The 20924-nt window shown below is 54.2% G+C and overlaps 3 protein-coding genes and 1 pseudogene across 9 annotated transcripts in view; 3 read left to right on the plus strand and 1 right to left on the minus strand.

The window, feature by feature from the left end:
- Nucleotides 1-4755, plus strand: part of LOC139355295 (N-alpha-acetyltransferase 60, NatF catalytic subunit) — a 40322-nt gene extending 35567 nt beyond the window's left edge. For all 4 annotated transcript variants that reach the window (XM_071084014.1, XM_071084015.1, XM_011717656.2 and 1 more), the window contains 3 exons: nucleotides 2262-2358; nucleotides 3122-3356; nucleotides 4464-4755. In XM_071084014.1, coding sequence (XP_070940115.1) covers nucleotides 2262-2358; nucleotides 3122-3356; nucleotides 4464-4620 — 489 coding nt within the window. In that variant the 3' untranslated portion in view covers nucleotides 4621-4755. The remainder of the gene's footprint in view (nucleotides 1-2261; nucleotides 2359-3121; nucleotides 3357-4463) is intronic.
- LOC105467868 (N-alpha-acetyltransferase 60, NatF catalytic subunit) lies at nucleotides 4692-6722 on the plus strand (the record flags this gene model as incomplete). The annotated part of the gene is given in 4 exon segments (XM_071083683.1): nucleotides 4692-4825; nucleotides 5231-5270; nucleotides 5273-5724; nucleotides 5726-6722. Coding segments are annotated over 4 exon segments (669 nt in total), but the record flags the coding sequence as incomplete, so codon positions are not given.
- A 6062-nt stretch (nucleotides 6723-12784) lies between these two features.
- C18H16orf90 (chromosome 18 C16orf90 homolog) lies at nucleotides 12785-14802 on the minus strand. 4 transcript variants are annotated; one of them, XM_024788509.2, is made up of 3 exons: nucleotides 14699-14794; nucleotides 13812-14165; nucleotides 12785-13288 (listed from the first exon to the last, which is right to left on the minus strand). In XM_024788509.2, exons 2-3 carry the CDS (start codon nucleotides 13948-13950, stop codon nucleotides 13131-13133), a joined length of 297 nt encoding a protein of 98 aa, XP_024644277.1. In that variant the 5' UTR covers nucleotides 13951-14165; nucleotides 14699-14794; the 3' UTR covers nucleotides 12785-13130. The 4 variants fall into 4 exon arrangements, with proteins under 4 accessions (XP_024644277.1, XP_070940117.1, XP_011715948.2 ...); XM_071084016.1 differs by having other exon boundaries at nucleotides 14577-14712; XM_011717646.2 differs by having other exon boundaries at nucleotides 13131-13288; nucleotides 13875-14165; nucleotides 14665-14802.
- Nucleotides 14162-20256, plus strand: LOC139359809 (large ribosomal subunit protein eL18 pseudogene; annotated as a pseudogene).
- Nucleotides 20257-20924: the final 668 nt, after the last annotated feature.

Below are 20924 nucleotides of genomic sequence, written 5' to 3' on the forward strand. Positions count from 1 at the left end.
AAAAACCCACCAACAACTGGCAGATGCTTCAATTTGTTTGGCTTGAGGTTATTTCTTCAAAAGTTAGAGAAAGGGCCAGGCGCGGTGGCTCACATCTGTAATCCTAGCACTTTGGGAGACCAAGGCAGGCGGATCACCTGAGGTCAGGAGTTCGAGACCAGCCTGGGCCAACCTGGTGAAACCCCGTCTCTACTAAAAATACAAAAATTAGCTGGGTGTGGTGGCAGGCACCTGTAATCCCAGCTACTGGGGAGGCTGAGGCAGGGGAATCGCTTGAACCCAGGAGGCAGAGGTCGCAGTGAGCCGGGATCGCACCTTTGCACTCCAGCCTGAGGGACAAGAGCAAGACTTCGTCTCAAAAAAAAAGAAAAGTTAGATAGGGGCTGTGCACGGTGGCTCACACCTGTAATCCCCAGCACTTAGGGAGGCCCAGGTGGGCAGATCACTTGAGGTCAGGAGTTTGAGACCAGCCTGGCCAACATGGTGAAATCTTGTCTCTACTAAAAGTAAAAATACAAATAAGCCAGGCATGATGGTGCACACCTTTAATCCCACCTACTCTGGAGGCCGAGGCACAAGCATCACTTGAACCCGGAGGTTGCAGGGAGCTGAGATTGCACCATTGCACTCTAGCCTGGGTGACAGAGGGAGACTCTGTCTCTAAATAAGTAAATAAAAGTGCAAGAAGGTGTGTCTCTCCCTTTAAGGACCCGAATCCACTGGCATCTACCCTGTTTTGCCTATGGTCATGCTCTGTCTGGCACAGCTTTTTTCTCCTGCGTCACTTTTTCTGTCCTAGCTTCCTCCTGAGCTTTTTTGTTTGATTTTTAAGAGCTAAGATGTAGCAGAATGCAAATGTCAACATTCTTTTCTCTCCCCCCCCGGCTTTTTTTTTTTTTTTTTACTGAAACGGAGTCTCACTGTCACCCAGGATGGAGTGCAGTGGTGCGATCCTGATTGCAGCTCACTGCAACCTCCACCTCTTAGACGTGCGCCACCACACCCAGCTAATTTTTGTATTTTTAGTGGAGATGCAGTTTCACCGTGTTGGCCATGCTGGTCTGGAACCCCTGGCCTCAAGTGGTCTGCCTGCCTCGGCCTCCCATAGTGCTAGGATTACAGGTGGGAGCCACCGTGCCCAGCCTGATCTCTCTTCTTGATGGGACACATGGCCCCCACCTTCCCTCCATGACTCATTCCCCTGAACCCCCTCCGCCTCCGGGTGGCTTTCCTGAGTGCCCCCTGGTGACTGTGCGCCTGCCCTCAGGTGGCGGCTGGGTCTCTTCCTCCCCTTGAATGTGTTTGTGTTACCTCAGGGCTGACATGGGGACCCTTTGGCTCGTGTTCCTGGCTCTCAGTAGAGGGCCCTCTGGCCTGCACGCTGGCACTCATTCGGCTCCCCCCCCTTCCTCTCAGACTTAGTGAGTTCAAGGTCAGGGCAAAGTAGACCCTGTTAGGAGATGTCAGCTGGGGAACAGACACCCTTCCTGCAGGCCTGGAGTAACGAGTGATAAGGACGCCTTCCTCCCTGGACTGATATGTCCGGGTGAACTGTGGCTTGAAGAGGGCTGGGAGAACAGGGAGCCCGGACAGGATGACCCCAGCCCAGCACGTGGGAGCAGAAAGGCCTTCTTGTTCTTTACCAGTTGGAAGATGTTAAGAGCCTCATGCTGATCGGATTCATGACTCCCACCCGGAAATCCATCTCTAGAACCAAGAGATGGTGGGTGGTTTTACGTAGGTGTGGTGGCGTCCTCTCCCTGTAGGGGTAGCAGAGGGGGTTGGACGGCCGCCCGAGTTTCCCTCCTCCAACACCACCTGGGGCAGCGTGCGATTCTCTAACGGAACCTCTAAAACTGCATTTGTCCGCTGTCCTGCATCCAGGTGTACCAGGTGACACGCGTGCATTCCCATGAGGCCGGTGCGGTGCTGTGTAGTTGCTCCCTTCGTGCCATAACTTTACCTCGTGCTGGCACCAGAGCCTCATTCACGTCCTTGGCTAGGCCTCCCACACACCTCCAAGAGAAGCTTCTTTTCTGTGTGTTCTTAACTTCAGCCATTTTTCACCAGAAGGGCATAAACGCTCTCATTTCCGTGGGGAATGGGGGCCCCTCTCCACTGCCTCTTGATTCTGCCCCTCCAGTCGGTGTCCCTCTGGCTGTCGTGGTGGGGAGTCGGTGCAGAGCCCGCCGGGGCCGGACTGTGCAGTGAGCTGTGTGCCAGGAGCGTGAGCCTGACTTTCTGTCTGACTCTTCCTCTAGGATGGAGATATTCTAGCGTCCAGCTTCTCTGTTGACACACAAGTCGCGTACATCCTCAGTCTGGGCGTCGTAAAAGAGTTCAGGAAGCACGGCATAGGTAAGGGCAGCCGGGCCTGTGGCTTGGCGCCCATCCCACCCCCTTGTCCCACCCCACCCCCGTCCCATCTGCACCCAGTCTCTTCCCTGACCCGAACAACTCTGGCTTGTGAACATCCCTCAGTCTCATCTTCCATCCCCATCCCCATGTGGCCAGACTTTCATCATCCCTCCCCTGCCAGCACAGCCACCACCTTCAGCCATCCTCTTTCCACATGCCCCCAGGCCTTTCTGCCACAGCCTTGCTCAGCCCCTAGGATGGAGCTGAGGAAACGGGCACCTCTCACTCCTGCTGCCGCCACACGTACAACTCATGTGTATTCACTGCTCATGATTCAGAGTAGAAATGTGAACACACACAAGGAAGCACCACTCACCGTTTCTCTGATGTCCCATCCCACTCAGCCACACGGCCAGTGAGCGGCAGAGTCTTAATTCATTTTAAACCCAGGCCCATCTAGTCCATGTTTTCCTGGGCTCACATTTACCCTGTTTGTTGTCTGAAAGGGAGTCTCCTTGCGGGCCCAGCCCCTGGGAGGGCGCTACCAGACTACCTCTGCAGTCCCTCCCAGCAGTCTGTAGCTACCAGGCTCCCTCTGGCCATGAGATTTTAGGGACTTTGACAGTGGTGGTGAAGGAAGGCTGGTCTCTGATACGGTGGACCGAGACATCTCTGAGAGACTCGTGCAAAGCCCCCTTCCTAGTCCAGTCATCCTTCCTTCCTAACTGCTCTGCCTGGATAACCTTTACCCCTTCTCCCCAAGGTTCCCTCTTACTTGAAAGTTTAAAGGATCACATATCAACCACCGCCCAGGACCACTGCAAAGCCATTTACCTTCATGTCCTCACCACCAACAACACAGCAATAAGCTTCTACGAAAACAGAGACTTCAAGCAGCACCACTATCTCCCCTATTACTACTCCATCCGAGGGGTCCTCAAAGATGGCTTCACCTATGTCCTCTACATCAATGGCGGCCACCCTCCCTGGACGATTTTATATCCTTAACTTCTGGGGGAGAGGGACTGTGGCTTCCTGTCCGTAAGGTGGCAGAGCCAGTGAGGAAGTTGGAACGGTGGTCCCCCTCAGATGATGTTCAGGTGGCCAGGCTTATGTACGCTTCTCTCCCTGATCTGATCGTGTTGTGGGTAAATCTGACGCACATTTGGGTAAATCCAGCTGTACATATTACCATGTTGCCCAGGCTGGTCTCGAACTCCTGAGCTCAAATGATCCGCCTGCCTCAGCCTCCCAGAGTGCTGGGATTATAGGCATGAGCCCCCACACCCAGCTGGAGAGCCTCCTGCTCCATTTGCACTGGGGATCAGCAGTGCGCAAAACAGACGGGATCTCCTGCCCTCTCAGAGCCCGTGCTAGCAGAGGGGAAACAAGTGCGGTGAGAAGAGATTTTTACTTTTTTTGAACACCTGGGTTCAAACCTTCCTTATGGGATGCATGACCCAAAGGTGTGCCCTTCCCCGCTTCCTTCTCCTTAACTCTCACTGGCCCCTGACAGGTCGGAAGGAAGCCAGGAAACTAATAGTCACAGAATGTGGCCCAAAACATGCTCTGCGTGTGTGTGTGCTTTCAAATTCAGGAGTCTAGCATTTATTCATTACATAGAATAATAAGCAGGAAAGAGAGGGGTGACCCCACACTCCACAGGCCTTCTAGCCTTGAAGACGGGCCCCTGCAGACATCTAGGGGTCAGCACTGTTGACCCCCTCCTTGTCGTAAGGACAGGGCTCTGTCCCTCTTGCTGCCTCAAGGGTTGAGGATCTAGGGAGAACCAGAAGCACCTGCTCTTCTGCCAGGCCCCTTCCCCACCCGCTGTACATCCCTGATTGTAGGGGTGTCCACATGCCCGTGGCCTCACTCAGAAGGCCCCCTCTGTCCCCAGATACCACCCTTTGTTATTTTGCACAGCAGAGGCCACTTTGTCTCATGAGCCTTTCCAGCTTTGCAGAGGCTCAGCGGGCTCTCTGCCTCCCGAGCATGGCTTGCCGTCTGCACACAGTCCCGCAGGCCACTGTGTGGGCCCCTGATGACTGTGCCCTGGTGAGCATGGTCAGGGCAAGTCGGAATCTTCCTTAACAGAGCCCCACGGACTACATCCAGCACCTGGGCTCTGCACTAGCCAGCCTGAGCCCCTGCTCCATCCCGCACAGAGTCTACCGCCAGGCCCATAGCCTGCTCTGCAGCTTCCTGCCATGGTCGGGCATCTCTTCCAAGAGTGGCATCGAGTACAGCCGGACCATGTGATGTCGGCTGGGCAGCCGCTGCCAGGCCCCACCCTTTGGCCCCCTGCAGAGCCCACCTTTCTGTCCATCTGACCCCTGCTATCTTCTGCAAGGAGCTGCCAGCCATCTACTGGGCTCGTCGGCCTGCCCCAGCTGCAGGCCCGGTGCTACACGGGCTCGGGAACAGAACATCGTGGGCACGCGCAGAGCGTGCCCATCTGTGGCAGGTATGCCACAGCAGACAGGAGGGTATGGGAGCTTGGTGCCTCCAGCCACAAAAGCAGAAGGCCCTGGATGGGCACAGAGAACGGCAGAGCTGGAAGGGGCCGTGGGGACTGCAGAGTCCACCACCTTGTGCACCAGCACAGCCCAGAGGTTTGGTGACTTGTGCCAAGCTCACACAGCAGGCTCCACGGCCACTGGGCTGTGCAACCAACTTTGGATCCATCAGTGCCTTTATTTGTGTGGGGACTGGGAGGTGCCTGGTGGCTGCAGGGAGACACCATGGCCTGGAGAAGGGCTCTTGCTCGTGGAGCACCCAGGCCCAGATATGTGGCCCATAGGCAGGGTGTGGGGTGGGCAGAGTGTCTCCGCCGGGCCTTCACCCTGCCGTGCTCTTCTCTTCCCCACAGGCTCTTCAGCTCCCCTTCCTGCTTCTGGAAACCTCTGCCTCTGCTGCCGCCCTGGCCCTGCCTACCTGCGCATGCACCGTCCCCAGGGCTGACCCAGTGTGGCTGCATTCACTGGGAGGGGGCTGCCCTCACCGGGCCTCTCCCACCCTGCTGCCTGTTCCTGCAGCTCCTTCCTGCAAAGCCGGAGGGGACTTTCTGCTGCAAGGGAGGAACACAAGTATTATGGACACACTTGACCGTAAAGGCACAGGAGCCTCGGAACAAGGGGGCGCAATAAAGGGAATGCCCCATCCCACTCCAGAACCAGCCCAAAGAAGCCTGGGGGGTGGGGAGTGGCCCCCAGTCCTCCATGAGGGGCTGATGAGGGGTGGGCAGCCTGGGGGAGGCTTTCCTCGCAAGCACAGAGCTCTGAGGCTCAGCCCCCCAGCACAGGCGGTCACACGCCTAGACGGTTCCTGCTTCTTGGCACCTTCCGTGCAGTTCCTAGTGCCCTGGGGTCACGCTGCCCATTGGACCATGGCATGCCCCGTTCAGCTGACCTGCTGAGGACAGGCACTGCCGAGATTCCTTGGGTCCTCCCCGCCCTCCCTCATGCTGCCACGAGCTGCTGCTCCGAGGCCTGGCCACGTGCAGACAGGAGGAAGCTGAGCTCATCATTGGGCCTCAAGGCTGCCATGTGTCTCGTAGGGCCTGGTGGGCAGGGGGCAGTCCTGTGCCTTGTGGGCCCTCAGCCTCTGCGGGTGGAGAGGCTGTCAGTGCCGTGGGTGCATCACACACTTCTAGCATCCTCTCCACCCTGCATCCCCCAAATGCTGCTTGCTGCCTGCCCTACACTCCGATGCAGGGGTGGGGTGGGGGACAGGGGGAGGGTCCCGCCGAGCATAGCTGCAATGTCACAAAGCCATGGCAGAGGGTCCTAGCAGTGCCACCCTGCCCCAGCCTGAGGAGGAGGGAGGGGAAGGAACAACCCTGGGCAGACGGGGCCTCAGGGACCTGTGTCCTTTCTCCTCCAGAGCTGCCCAGCCGGGGCTTTCAGGGTGCTGGGGCAGCCCCAGGTCCCCTCTTGACCTCAGCTGGGGCCAGGGGCCCTCAAAATGAAGGCAGGCCCCAGGCAGGAGCAGCATCCCCCTCCCTGACAGTGCTGGCTGGAGGGCCGCGCCATGCTGACTGCCTGAACCTCTGCTGACCTGACGGTGCTGGCGGGAGGGCCGCGCCATGCTGACTGCCTGCACCTCTGCTGAGGCTGCCTGCCTGCCGGGCCCAGCTCAGCGCCCTCTCCACTGCAAATCAGCGGTGATCATGTGATTTCTATTTCTGCCCCGCAGGGTAAGGGACGAGTCTTCTGGAAGCCTCTGTCATGGACATTTGTCCTCGGGCTCAGAGGCCTTACCCTGCCTCACGCCTGCCCCTAATCACTGCAATGTCCAGCCCAGTGTTGAACAGATTGTAGCGTTCTGTCTCATGATGAGCAAATAAATAGACTTTCACTGGAGTTGGTCACAGCCTGTTTCCCGTACCCACCTGGCTGTACCTCGGGCCTCGCCCTGTAGCTGAAGTTGGCCTGGAGCTGCTTGTCACTGGCAAGGCCCCAGGATTGCTTCCAGATAAACAGGCTGATGGTTTTGTGTGATTAACCCTGCCAAAGAATGAGAACCTTTGGCTGGGCACGGTGGCTCTCGCCTGTAATTCCAGTACTTTGAGAGGCTGAAGCGAGTGGATCACGACGTCAGGAGATCGAGACCAGCCTAACCAACACGGTGAAACCTTGTCTCTGCTAAAATAACAAAAATTAGCCAGACGTGGTGGTGTGCACCTGTAGCCCCAGCTACTTGGGAACCTGAGGCAAGAGAATCGCTTGAACCCAGGAGGCGGAGGCTGCATTGAGCTGAGAGGATGGCACTGTACTCCAGCCTGGTGGCAGAGCAAGACTCCTGAAAAAGAATTCGAACCTGGGGAAGAGGTTCTAAAGCGCGGTGGCTCACGCCTGTAATCCCAGGACTTTAGGAGGCCGAGGCAGGCGGATCATGAGGTCAGGAGATCGAGACCATCCTGGCTAACATGGTGAAACCCCATCTCTACTAAAATTACAAAAAATTAGCCAGGCGTGGCAGTGGGTACCTGTAGTCCCAGCTACTTGGGAGGCTGAGGCAGGAGGATGGCGTGAACCTGGGAGGTGGAGCTTATGGTGAGCTGAGATTGCACCACTGCACTCCAGCCTGGGCGACAGAGTGAGACTCTGTCTCAAAAAAAAGTTGAGAAGCACACTGGGTCAGTTTTTCACTGGAAGGTCCCCAGCAGCTGCCCTGTCTGGGCATGTCCCTGGCTGTAGGCCTTGAGCTGGGGCCCAGTCCAGACAGGCGGCTCCAAGGGTGATTGGGTGCACCCCACTGTGGAGCCTGAGGTGGGTGCCTGCCCAGCACAGACCTGGTGCTTCCATCAGCCTCTCATGGCAACTCCTGGCCACCCTCAGGGGATGTTGCTATTCCTGTTAGAGATGAGGAGAGCTGGCTTGGGGTCTGGGAGTTGCCCAGGGGCCATGCAGTTTGTGAGTGTTGGGCCCAGGCCTGGACCACTCTGAAGCCTGCGTGGCTGCTCTGTTATACACCATTCCTGTGCTGTTGACCTCAGCCAGTGGCCGGGAGACATGCAACTTGCTGAGGGTCCTCTCAGGAGAGGGTCTGAGGCAGCTACTGAGGAGTAGCTGGTGCCCTGGGAGGCCAGGCAGCTGGGCATGGGGGACACATGTCCAAAGCCATGGGGTGAGTGAAACCAGATTAACCCGCTGAGCTTGCCCACAGGAGCGTCTGCTGGGGAAGTACAGTCTCGGTTACTCCAGCAAGGACAGTTTCACCTTTGCTGATGAGTCACCTTGAGGTTTAAGAGGGTACCTCTTGGGGGCCTTTGGTCAATCGTGTGACCAATTAGTAACTTGCCCAGGTGGGGGGGCTGCGGCTCCTCAGGCCCTGCTTCAGTGAGGCCAGGCAGGACTGTCGCTGCTCCAGGCCTCTCACCATAGCCCCACCAGACCGCAGAGCTGGGACACAAATGCTCCTGCTCCACTGGGGGGCAGAAAGGGAGTGTGGGACGCAGGGAGAGATGGGACACTCACACGGGATGCACCCAGACATAGCACGGAGGCCAGCCCTGAACGGAGCCAGCTCTGCCCCAGGCCTGCTCAGGGGTGGAGCCTGAGGCAGCCCTGGGTCTCCCCGGTCCCTGCATGCACCACCCAAGGATCTCCTACAGGGTAGGGGTCCTTCATACTTCCAGGACGGAGACAGACTCCTGGTCCTTCATTCCCAGCCCACCGGTGTTCAGGGACTCACAGGGTGAGGGGCGTGCCCAGGGATGGTCAATGTGTGTTTTCCTGAGCGTCCGCTTGCTCAGGCCAGGTGCTGCTTTCTCCACATGGACTCCCGCCCCAGCACACCATGACTGTGGGTTTTTTGCCTCTCAGCCTGTTGGAGTGCTTCTCCAAAAGGCTTTGGGAGGTTTTGCAGGAGGAACTGTCTAGAGGCCAATTTAGAGCCAGTTTTCTTTGGGGCCAGCATGTGGCTGCAGCAGATGTCTTTCTCAGGGGTAAAATCCTGGCTACTGCTGTCTGTGGCTAACAGACTGTCTTTTTTTTTTTTTTTTTTTTAAGACGGAGTCTTGCTCTGTCGCCCAGGCTGGAGTGCAGTGGTGCAATCTCAACTCACTGCAAGCTCTGCCTCCTGGGTTCACGCCATTCTCCTGCCTCAGCTTCCCGAATAGCTGGGACTACAGGTGCCCGCCACCATGCCCGGCTAATTTTTTTTTGTATTTTTAGTAGAGACGGGGTTTCACCGTGTTAGCCAGGATGGTCTCGATCTCCTGACCTCATGATCCAACCACCTCGGCCTCCCAAAGTGCTGGGATTACAGGCGTGAGCCACCGCACCCACCCGAGTAACAGACTATATTAAAGTTTCACAGCCTAAGCAGGGGCCATTCTGTTTGCTTCCAATTCTAGCTGGGACAGGAGTCAGCAGGGACTCCATGTGGCATTAGCTAGGCAGACTGGCGGGGCTGGAGGACCTGCGTGAAAGATGGCGCTACCCACAGGGCTGCCCTCAGTGAGCTCAGCAGTGGCCATGGGCTTGGCTCCTTCCTTCCATGGCTTCCTCAGGCTAGGCTGGTTTTGTACCATACCACAGTCCCAGGGTAGACTCTTTATGGGGCCACTGACCTCCTGGGAAGCTGCCAGGCTTCCTTACTGCCCAGAAGTGACACCCTGCCACTTTTGCCACATTCTACTGGTAAAGCAAGATCTGGAGCCTGTCCCAATTCAGGGGGAGGAGGCTACACGGGCCAGAACACCAAGACACATGGCTCATCGGGGTAGCAGAGGGGCCACTGGCCACAGCCTGGGACCCTCCCACACACACACAATCTGGAGCCTGGGGAAAACGGTGCTTCTCTCTCAGCCTCCACTCTGTTCAGAAGTGAGTGGAGTCCAGGTATGGTGGCTGAGGCCTGTAATCCCAGTACTTTGGGAGGCCAAGACAGGAGGGTCTCTTAAGCTCAGGAGTTCAATACCAGCCTGGGCAACATAGTGAGACCCTCATCTCTTTAAAAAAATAGAAAATTAGCTGGGCATGGTGTCCCACACCTGTGGTCCCAGCTACTCAGGAGGCTGAGATGGGAGGGTCACTTGGTGCAGGAGCTCAAGGCTGCAGTGAGCTCTGATTGTTACACATAGAGCCCAGTGTGGAGCCTCACCTGTTAGCCCAGCTCTTCAGGAGGTGGAGGCGGGAGCATCACTTGAGGCTGGGAGTTGAAGACCAGCCTGGGCAATATAGTGAGACCCTTTCTCTACCAAAAAAAAAGTTTTTAATTAGCTGGACATGGTGGCAAGTGCCTTTGGTTCCCGCTACTCAGGAGGCTGAGGCAGGAAGATCACGTGAGCCCCGGAGTTCAAGGGTGCAGTGAGCTAAGATCATGCTACTGCACTCCAGCCTGGGAGACAGTGAGACCCTGTCTCAAAAAAAAAAAAAAAAGGAAAAAAAGTGGATTAGGCCCCTAATGGTCTCCAGACTCCAAGGACTTTGTATTGCTGGCCTCTGGACGGCCTCAGTTCTGCCCAGCATCCACAGCTGGTCGCTGGGGTAGGTGTCACTTGGTGTTCCCTCAGCAGCCTCCCTAATGTCCATCTTTAAGTGGTCTCTTGGGTCCACCTGGCCTCTGCGTCTCTGGGGAGTGGGTGTTGTGGGAGAGAGAGAAGGCAGCTGCCCTTCCACCACCCCATGTGGTGGACCTCAGGCCAGCTGCATCCCACCCACACCTGCCCCATCACAGCTGCTCTTGGGTGCAGCATCTAAACACCTGCTCTCTCAGAGCTCCCCCTCCTGGGGACCGCTACAGCCCTGGGTGTCCACCACCCCAGGCCATGCTTGCATACTTAGAACAACCCAAAAACCACCCAAGGACTGAAGTCTCCAGGATCTGCTTTCCTGGGGACACAAGAACTGTCCAGGGTGGGCCCAGGGTACAGGGGAAGGGAAGGAGCCTGGCAGGCCTGGGCACATCACATGTGACCTGGCAGGAGCCCAGAGCATGCGACCTGGCAGGAGCCCAGTGGCGCTCAGCCCTAGCCTGACCCAGGCTGTAGTCGCCAGACGGGAAGGTCACTGAGGCAAGCCCGGGTGCTCCCATCTTCTCCCCATAGGATGGAGGCCTGGTGGAACAGAGCAAGTGTATTAGTCCGTTTTGACACTGCTACCTGAGACAGGGTAATTTATAAACAAAAGAGGTTTAATTGACTCAGTGTTCCACGTGGCTGGGAGGCCTCAGGAAATTTACAGTCACAGCGGAAGGCAAAGGGGAAGCAGGTACCTTCTTCACAAGGTGGCAGGACAGAGAGGCAGTGGTGGGCAGGAAGGGTGGAATTGTCAAACACATTTTATTGTTTGCTTATTTTTTATTTGAGATAGAGTCTCTCTCTGTCACCCAGGCTGGAGTGCAGTGGCACGATCTTGGCTCACTGCAAGCTCCACCTCCCAGGTTCACGCCATTCTCCTGCCTCAGCCTCCTGAGTAGCTGGGACTACAGGCGCCCACCACCACGCCTGGCTAATTTTTTATATTTTTAGTAGAGATAGGGTTTCACCGTGTTAGCCAGGATGGTCTCAATCTCCTGACCCCGTGATCCGCCCGCCTCGGCCTCCCAAAGTGCTGGGATTACAGGCGTGAGCCACCGCGCCTGGCCCACTGCCAAACACTTTTAAAGCATCAGATCTTGTGATAACTCACTATCATGAGAGCAGCATGGCAGAACCCCCCACCCCACCCCATGATCCAGTCACCTCCCATGAGGTCCCTCCCTTAACACGTGGGGATTACAATTCGAGATGAAATTTGGGTGGGGACACAGCCTAACCTAAGCCTAAGACACAGCAGGCTTCTCACTCACAGTAACAGTGCTCCCCAGGGACACCAGACAATGTCTGGAGACACTTGCTGTGACAGCTTAGAGGAGGGTGCTACAGGTACCAAGTGGGTGGTGGCCAGAGATGCTGCTTAACATCCTACATGCACAGGACAGCCTCCATTCCAAAGAATGATCCAATCCCAAACATCAACAGAGTCGAGTGGAGACACCCCGGCACAGAGGAAGCCCACGCCTGGGTGTCCAGAGTCTGGTCCAGCTGGGAGGAGAAGGGTTGTGCTCATCCTGCCCAGAGGGACCTGGTAGCTGAGGTCCCGCAGAGCAGTGACCTCACCTGGTAGGGGGCAGGTAGGGCCTAGGTCCACATCCCTGCCTCGGCTGCTCTCCTCCCTGGTGCCCTCCGTGACCCGGCCCTGCCTTCCTTCATCCACTGTGCCCTCCACCCACAATGCCATGGCCTGCATTTAGGATCCTCCCGAGGTGAGAGGATCACTTGAGCTCAGGAGTTCAAGACTAGCCTGGGCAACATAGCAGGACCCCCCCAACTCTTAAAACAATAGAAAATTAGACCGGGCACAGTGGCTCACGCCTGTAATCCCAGCACTTTGCGAGGCCGAGGTGGCTGGATCACGAGGTCAGGAAATCGAGACCATCCTGGCTAACACGGTGAAACCCCATCTCTACTAAAAAAATACAAAAAGATTAGCCGGACATGGTGGCGGGTGCCTATAGTCCGAGCTACTGGGGAGGCTGAGACAGGAGAATGGCATGAACCTGGGAGGTGGAGCTTGCAGTGAGCCGAGATTGCACCACTGCACTCCAGCCTGGGCGACAGAGCAAGACTCTGTCTCAAAAAATAAAAACAAAAACAAAACAAAACAAAAAAATAGAAAATTAGCCGGGCATCGTGGCTCATGAGGTGGGCTGTTGAGCCCCTACCCACCCTGTGGAGCCAAGCTCAGCAGTGTCTCATCCAGGAAGCCCTCCCAGACTACCTCCTTGGTGTTCCCATAGGCCCTTGCCCCAGCTCACGCTTCTCATGCCCTGGCAACTAAGGGCAGGGGGCACAGCAGACCCATCCCTGGAGAGACACAGGACTGTTTTTCTCACCAAACTGGCCTTATGACAGACAGGCAGATGGACAAGAACGTGCAGGCCTTGGCTTTTATTGAGATCAGACCTATGGGCTCCCCGGCCTCTCAGGTAGGAGGCAGGGGTGCCTGATTCTCCACTCAGCCCAGCCTCCCAGGTACAAGTGGCTGACTGGAGTCTGAGCGGGCTGCAAGGGCATGGCCATGCTTCTATTGCTTCTGCCCCTCCCTCGGGACCTCCTCCTCCTCCCACTCCCCATCTCCCGAGGCCCAGGCCTGGGCACTGGGCCACTGCCTGGGCCACCCCATGTGGCAGGGCCACTGCCGGGAGCTGAGCCCCTCCTGCTCGGGCTGCCTCCTCGGCCATCCGTCCCCTCCTGTCCCCAGTCCTGGCACTTGGGATCCCTATAGCCTCTCCAGGGCCCCAGAGCGGGTTCTCTTGCACAAGGGACACATGGCCTCTTCCCAGGCCCCCCAGGACCTCTTGGGCCTGAGTCCGAAGCCCTCAGAAGGACCAGGCTGGGGGAGGGCACCCTTGTCTGGGTCCATGCTGGAACTGGAAGCTGAGGAAAGAGGAGAGAGGAGTCACTCGAGGAACCCAAGGGGAGGCTGGCAGCCCACCCTGGGGTTCCCAGCATCCAATATTCTTGAAAACAGAAGGGAAGAGGGCAATGCTTCTTCCCTGACAGAATCCCCAGGGAAGGGAGGAGGTTGAGGGAAAAGAATGGTTCAAGCTGGAAGGACCCTCATCTAACCTGAATCCTCATTTTACAAGTGGGAAAACTGAGGCCCAGCAAAGGAGACAGCTTCCAAGGCCCCTCACCGAGTGTGGAGCTGGGGCAGTCACCCAGACCTCCCTCCCAGAGCCTCCCTTTTTCTCGCACTTCTTTGTCCCTGGTGGATTCTCCAGGCCCCACCCAGCTGTGCGTGACACAGGGATAGGGATAGATTCATCAAGATCTTGGCCTCCTGGGGCATGGCACCACTGTGGAGGCTTGGGAGTGGAGAAGGGCCCGTCTGAGGCCCTAGCCCAACCATCCCCTAGGGTCTTCCCCCCTTGCCCAGTCCTGCCTTGACAGAGCTCACCACTGCTTCCCAAGCTGTCCCTGGGCAATCGGGCTTCCAGAAGGGCTGAGCAGAGGCTGTTACCTGGGCCCAGAGTCCCCTGCGGCAGGTCCAGGGCCCAGGCTGTGCCCTCAGGCTGTGGCAGGCAGCCCCCAGCCATGAGCCGGCTCAGCCAGTGGCTCTCACACTGGCCAGCTGGTGGCGGGTGGCTCTCCAGGTAGAGGCCCAGGCCCCGGAGGTGGCGCAGCCGGAAGTTCTTGGGCTTGCTTCCCTGGGCACTGGGGCACTGCGGCTGCGGGGACCCCAGGCCCCCCTCGTAGATGTTGGGGGGTATGTCGGGGTGGCCGGGATGTCCTTGGGCCTGGCTCACTGCATCTGCAGAGGAGACAGCGGGAGGGTGGTGGCCAGCCCCCCACAGCAGCCATGAGGGGAGGGTACGGTCACATGCCTCTGAGACCAGCTCACATGATGGGCTGCACCCCCAGCCAGCCTGGCCTCAGTTTACCTGTGTGTCAAATAGGCTCAGTCCACTGCCTCCCCCTGCCCATGCCCAAGACATGACTCCTCTTCCCACTACCAACCAACAGGGAGGCCTGGGAAGCCTAGGGCCTTGGTACTAAGAGTGCTTTCAGAACCTCAAGTCCTTTCTACTACCCTGTTCTGCCCACTACCCTAGAAAGAGTATTCTGGTCCCTGCAGAGAAATTGCACAGTGGGTTTGAGAGAAAGTGACCAGCCCAGGGACTCATGGCCTGGCCCAGTGGCCATTCCCCTCTCCCAAGCATACATGTCCCTGAGGCCACCCCACGGCTTTGGGCCCAGGTGGGAACAGGAGTCCATCTCTCTTCCTGCCACTCCTCCCTGCAGCCCAGCACCTTCTCTTATGCGCAGCTCAGAAAATGCACAGACCAAGGCTTCCATGGAGGGCCAGTGTGCTGGGGAGGAGCTACCAGGACTTGGGTGCAGCAGGGCCCTGCTCTCCCCTGCCTAGGGGGTATATTGGCAGGTCTCCCCTGGCAACTGGTTCTTATGACATCACAGGGAAGACTCCCACCTTTCCTGGACCCCTAGTTTGGGAGAGGACAGTGCCCAAGGCAAGGGCAGGGTGAAAAGAAGGCATGGGAAGGGGCCAGAACCCCGGGGGAAGTCCCTGGTCCCTCTGGCTAGGGTCAGGCCACATAAAACAGACTCAGTTCTGGCAAACTGGGAGTCCCTTTCTGAGGTGATCTCTTGGGACCAGCTTCCTCATCTGGGGTAGGAAATGAGGGTTCAGGAGTACAGACCTAGGAAGACCTAGGTCAGGGTTTTGAAAATGCTGAAAAGGGGCTGGGTGCGGTGGCTCACGCCTGTGTTCCCAGCACTGTGGGAGGCCGAGGCAGGAGGATCAGTTGAGGTCAGGAGTTCGAGACCAGCCTGGCCAACATGGTGAAACCCCATCTCTACTAAAAATACAAAAATTAGCCATGCGTGGTGGTGTGCACCTGTAATCCCAGCTACTCGGGAGGCGGAAGTGGGACAATCACTTGAACCCGGAAGTTGCAGTGAACCGAGATCGTGCCACTGCACTCCAGCCTGGGCAATAGAGCTAGACTCCGTCAGAAAGAAAGAAAAGAGAGAAATAAAGAGAGAAAGGAAAGCGAGAAAGAGGGGAAGGAAGGAAGGGAGGGAGGGAGGGAGGGAGGGAAGGTTGTTCCGGAGGGAAGGTTGTTCTGGGTGACTGAGCAATTAACTTTTCTAACTGTTCATTTTCCAGTTAATCAGTTACATATATTGTGTAGACCACATCAAGTGTAAGGATGTGGAGGAACTGGAACTCCCATATACTGCTGGTGGGAGTGTAAAATGGTGCAACAACTCTGGAAGACAGTTTGGCAGTTTCTTAAAAAGTTAAACATTCAGGCTGGGCGAGGTGGCTCACGCCTGTAATCCCAGCATTTTGGGAGGCCGAGGTGGGCGGCTCACAAGGTCAGGAGATCACAACCATCTTGGCTAACACGGTGAAACCCCATCTCTACGAAAAGTACAAAAAATTAGCCAGGCGTGGCGTCGGGCGGCTGTAGTCCCGGGAGGCTGAGGCAGGAGAATGGCGTGAACCCGGGAGGTGGAGCTTGCAGTGAGCCGAGATCGCGCCAGTGCACTCCAGCCCACACAGCGAGGCTCCGTCTCAAACAAACAAACAAAACATTCATCTTCCCTGACCTGGCTGAGCAGAAGGCGCCATCATGGGAGTTGACATCCGCCGCAACAAGGACCTAAAGGTTTGGCGCAAGGAGCCCAAGAGCCAGGATATCTACCTGAGGCTGTTGGTCAAGCTGTGCAGGTTACTGGCCAGACGAACTACCTCCACATTCAACCAGGTTGTGCTGAAGAGGTTGTTTATGAGTCGCACCAACCGGCCACCTCTGTCCCTTCCTCGGATGATCCGGAAGATGAAGCTTCCTGGATGGGAAACAAAACGGCCGTGGTTGTGGGGACGCTAACGGATGACGCGCGGGTTCAGGAGGTGCCCAAACTGAGGGTGTGTGCGCTGCACGTGATCAGCCGGGCCGCAGCGGCATCCTCAGGGTGGGGGGCAAGATCCTGACTTTCGACCAGCTGGGCCTGGACTTCCTCAAGGGCGGCGGCACCGTCCTGCTCTCCGGTCCTCGCAGGGGCCGACAGGTGTACCGGCATTTCGGCAAGGCCCTGGGAACCCCGCACAGCCACACCAAACCCTATTTCTGCTCCAGGGACCAGAAGTTCGAGCGCCCCAGCGGTCGATGGGCCAGCAAGAGGCTACAAAAACGAACCCTCTTATTAAAAAGATTTTGGATGCTGACCAAAAAAAAAAAGTTAAACATTCAGTTTTCTCTAGTCACAGACAACCTGACTGATTCTTTTTTTTTTTTTTTTTTTTTTTTTTTTTTTTTTTTTTTAAGACGGAGTCTCGCTTTGGTGCCCAGGCTGGACTGCAGTGGCGCGATCTCGGTTCACTGCAACCTCAGTCTCCCAAATTCAAGTGCTTCTTCTGCCTCGGCCTCCCGAGTAGGTGGGATTACAGGCACCCACCACCACGCCCAGCTAATCTTTGCATTTTTAGTAGAGACGGGCTTTCGCCATGTTGGCCAGGCTGGTCTCAAACTCCTGACCTCAGGTGATCCGCCCACCTCGGCCTACCAAAGTGCTGGGATTACAGGTATGACCCACCGCGCCCAGCAACCTGATCTTGTATATAGGAAATATTAAATAATTCACACTTGAAAAAAAAAATCCTAAACCTAGTAGAGCTTTTTCAGAGCTAATGAAGTTCAGAAAAATCTCAAGTCATAAAATCACCACACAAAAATTAATTGTATTTCTAGATACTAGCAAAAAATAAAAAGAATAAAATAGGAATACATTTAACCAAGGAGGTATAAGACAACTCTGAATACTACAAAACATTGCTGAGAGAATCTAAAGACTTAAATAAATTGGAAAACATTCCATGTTCATGGACTGAAGACTTAATATTGTTAAGATAGCAATACTCCCCAAAGTGCTCAGTACAATTCTTATCAAAATCAAAATGGCCTTCAGGTAGTGTATTAGGTTTCTACAGAGAAATATAATCAGCAGGATGTAGATAGATATTTATAGATAAAACATTTATTAGGGGATAAATAAATCTCTTTATATAAGATAATTTTTTTTTGAGACAGGGCCTTGCTCCATTGCCCAGGCTGAAGTACAGTGATATGATCATGGCTCACTGCAGCCTCAACTTACCAGGCTCAGGCAATCCTCCCACCTCAGCCTCCCAAGTAGCTGGGACTACAGGTGTGCGCCACCAGGCCTGGCTAATTTTTAAATTTATTTTTATTTTTTAATTTTTAACTTTTTTACTTTTAGTGATGGAGACCTCACCATGTTGCCCAAAGCTGGTCTTGAACTCCTGGGTTCACGTGATCCTCCTGCCTCCACCTCCCAAAGTGCTGGGATGATAGGCGTGAGACACCATGCCCGGCCAAGAGAAGATTTATTAGGGATATTGGCTTATGTGATTACTGGGGACAAAAAGTCCCACAATATGCTGCATGCAAGCTGGAGAACCAGGAAAACTGGTGCTGTAATTAAGTCTGAGTTCAAAAGCATGAGAATCTGTGTAGGGCTGGGGGTGAGGGCTGGTGTAAGTCCTGGTGTCCAAAAGTCCAAGAACCAGGAGCTCCAATGTCCAAGGGCAGGAGAAGAAGGATGTCCCAGTCCATGAAGATAGCGTGAATTCACCCCTCCTCTGCATTTTTGTCGTAATTGGGTGCCCCGCAGATTGGATGATGCCCACATTGGTGAGGGCAGTCTTCTTTACTCAGTCTACCAATTCAAATGCTAATCTCTTCTGGAAACACTTACACAGGCACACCCAAAAATAAGGTTTTACCAGCTATCAGGCATCCCAGTCAAGTTGATACGCAAAATTAATCATCACAAGCAGAAAGGGAAAAGCTAACCCTAAAATTCATGTGAAATTACAAGGGAGCCCAAATAACCACAACAATCTTGGAAAAGCAGATCTTCAGAAACTAGAAACACAGCTGGGCATGGTGGCTCACGCCTGTAATTCCAGCACTTTGGGAAGCTGACGTGGTCAGATCACCTGAGGCCAAGAGTTGGTGACCAGCCTGGCCAACATAGTGAAACCCTGTCTCTACTAAAAATACAAAAAATTAGCTGGGCATGGTGGCGGGCACCTGTAATCCCAGATACTTGGGAGGCTGAGGCAGGAGAATCGATTAAACCCAGGAGGCAGAGGTTGCAATGAGTCGAGATTGTGCCACTGCACTCCAGCCTGGGTGACAGAGCAAGACTCCAAAAAAAAAAAAAAAAAGAAATCAAAAACACACTTTCTGATTTCAACACTTACTACAAAACACAGTAATCAAAACAGTGTGCAACAGGCATAAGAATAAACATCTAGACCAATGAAATACAATAGAAAACCCAGAAATAAACCCATTCATCTGTGGTCAATTGATTTTGATAAAGGTACCAAGACCATTCAATGTAGGAAACAATAGTCTCTGCAACAAATGTTGCTGGAGAAATGAACAGCCACATGCAAAAAAAAAAAAAGATTGAATTCCTATCTCACATCAAATTTAAAAATTAACTGAGAATTGACCCAAAACCTAAATGTAAGAGGTAAAACGATAAAACCTTCAGAAGAAAACACAGGGATTTGGCAATTGATTTTTGGATATGACACCAAAAGAAAAAATAGATAAATTGTACCTCATTAAGATTAAAAACTTTCATGCTGCAAAACCTCCATCAAGAAGAAAAAAGAAGATGGGCACAGTGGCTCACACCTGTAATCCCAGCCCTATGGGAGGATGAGGCAGGCAGATCTCTTGAGCCCAGGAGCTCGAAATCAGCCTGGGCAACATAGCAAAACCCTGTCTCTACAAAAAATACGAAAACAAGCTGGGAATGTTGGCATGTGCTTGTAGTCCCACCTACTTGGAAGGCTGAGGCAGGAGGATTGTTTGAACCCAGGAGTGGGTTACAGTGAGCTGTGATGGCGCCACTGCATTCCAGCCTGGGCAAGAGAGTGAGACCCTGTCTTAAAACAACAACAACAACAACAACAATAACAACAAGTGAAAAAAGCCCAGGCGCGGTGGCTCACACCTGTAATCCCAGCACTTTGGGAGGCTGAGGCAGGTGGATCACGAGGTCAGGAGATCGAGACCATCCTGGCTAACATGGTGAAACCCCATCTCTACTAAAAATACAAAAATTAGCTGGGCGCGGTGGCAGGCGCCTGTAGTCCCAGCTACTTAGGAGGCCGAGGCAGGAGAATGGTGTGAACCCTGGAGGCAGAGCTTGCAGTGAGCTGAGATCTCGCCACTACACTCCAGCCTGGGTGACAGAGCGAGACGCCATCTCAAAACAATAAATAAATAAATGCAAATAAACAAGTGAAAAGGCAACCTATGAAATGTAAGAAAATATTGGCAAATCATATATCTGATAAGGGTCTCATATGCAGAATATATAAAGAACTCTTACAATTCAAAAACAAAAGGATGTACAACCCAATTTTGAAATGGGCAAAGAACATGACTGGACATTTTTCCAAAGGAAATATACAAACGGTCACCAAACATGTAAAAAGATGTTCAACATCTTTAATCATCAGGGAAATGCAGGCTGCGTGCGGTGACTCACGCCAACATGGCAAAACTCCATCTCTACTAAAATTACAAAATTTAGCTGGGCGTGGTGGTGCACATCTGTAATCCCAGCTACTCCGGAGGCTGAGGCAGGAAAATGACTTGAACCCGGAAGGCGGAGGTTGCAGTGAGCTGAGAATGTGCCACTGCACTCCAGCCTGGGCAACAAGAGCAAGACTCCGTCTCAAATAATAATAATAATAAATGAAATAAAAATAAAAAAGTTCAAGTTGATCAATATCGTTTCAAGCTCTTGTCATTGTCAAGAGTTTTTTGTTGTTTTAGCCATTTTATCTAGATTTAATTTTTAGGTTTTTTTTTTTTTTTTTTCCCCAGACGGAGTCTGGCTCTGTTGCCCAGGCTTGAGTCCAGTGGCCGGATCTCAGCTCACTGCAAGCTCCGCCTCCCGGGTTCACGCCATTCTCCTGCCTCAGCCTCCGGAGCAGCTGGAACTATAGGCGCCTGCCACCACGCCCGGCTAGTTTTTTGTATTTTTTAGTAGAGACGGGGTTTCACCGTGGTCTCGATCTCCTGACCTCGTGATCTGCCTGCCTTGGACTCCCAAAGTACTGGGATTACAGGCATGAGCCACCGCGCCCCGCCAATTTTTAGATTTTTAACGTGTTACCTGATATGGCACGTTTTAGCCAATTTAATAACTTCATAGTGATATCTCATTGTGGTTTAATACGCACTTCTCTAATAATAACCTTGATCATCTCTTCATTTGCATATTAGCCATCCATATATCTTCTTTTGTGAAGTACCCTTTTTTTTTTTTTTTTTTTTTTTTAAGACGAAGTTTTTGCTCTTGTTGCCCAGGCTGGAGCGCAATGGTGCGATCTCGGCTCACTGCAACCTCCACCCCCGGTTTCAAGCAATTCTCCTGCCTCAGCCTCTCGAGTAGCTGAGATTACAGGCGACTGCCACCACGTCTGGCTAAT

Source organism: Macaca nemestrina, chromosome 18 (genome assembly GCF_043159975.1).
Source record: "Macaca nemestrina isolate mMacNem1 chromosome 18, mMacNem.hap1, whole genome shotgun sequence".
NCBI lineage: Eukaryota > Metazoa > Chordata > Mammalia > Primates > Cercopithecidae > Macaca > Macaca nemestrina.

What these genes read in the sequence shown, in the direction of transcription:
- C18H16orf90 (XM_011717645.2), bottom strand. Translation starts at nt 14,710, where the DNA reads ATGGAAGCCTTGGTCTGTGCATTTTCTGAGCTGCGCATAAGAGAAG. An exon ending in TGAGCTGCGCATAAGAGAAG is followed by an intron (nt 14,166 to 14,664) that starts GTGCTGGGCTGC and finishes TCTCCTCTGCAG; the next exon opens with ATGCAGTGAGCCAGGCCCAA. An exon ending in GGACAGCTTGGGAAGCAGTG is followed by an intron (nt 13,289 to 13,811) that starts GTGAGCTCTGTC and finishes CTCTTTCCTCAG; the next exon opens with CTTCCAGTTCCAGCATGGAC.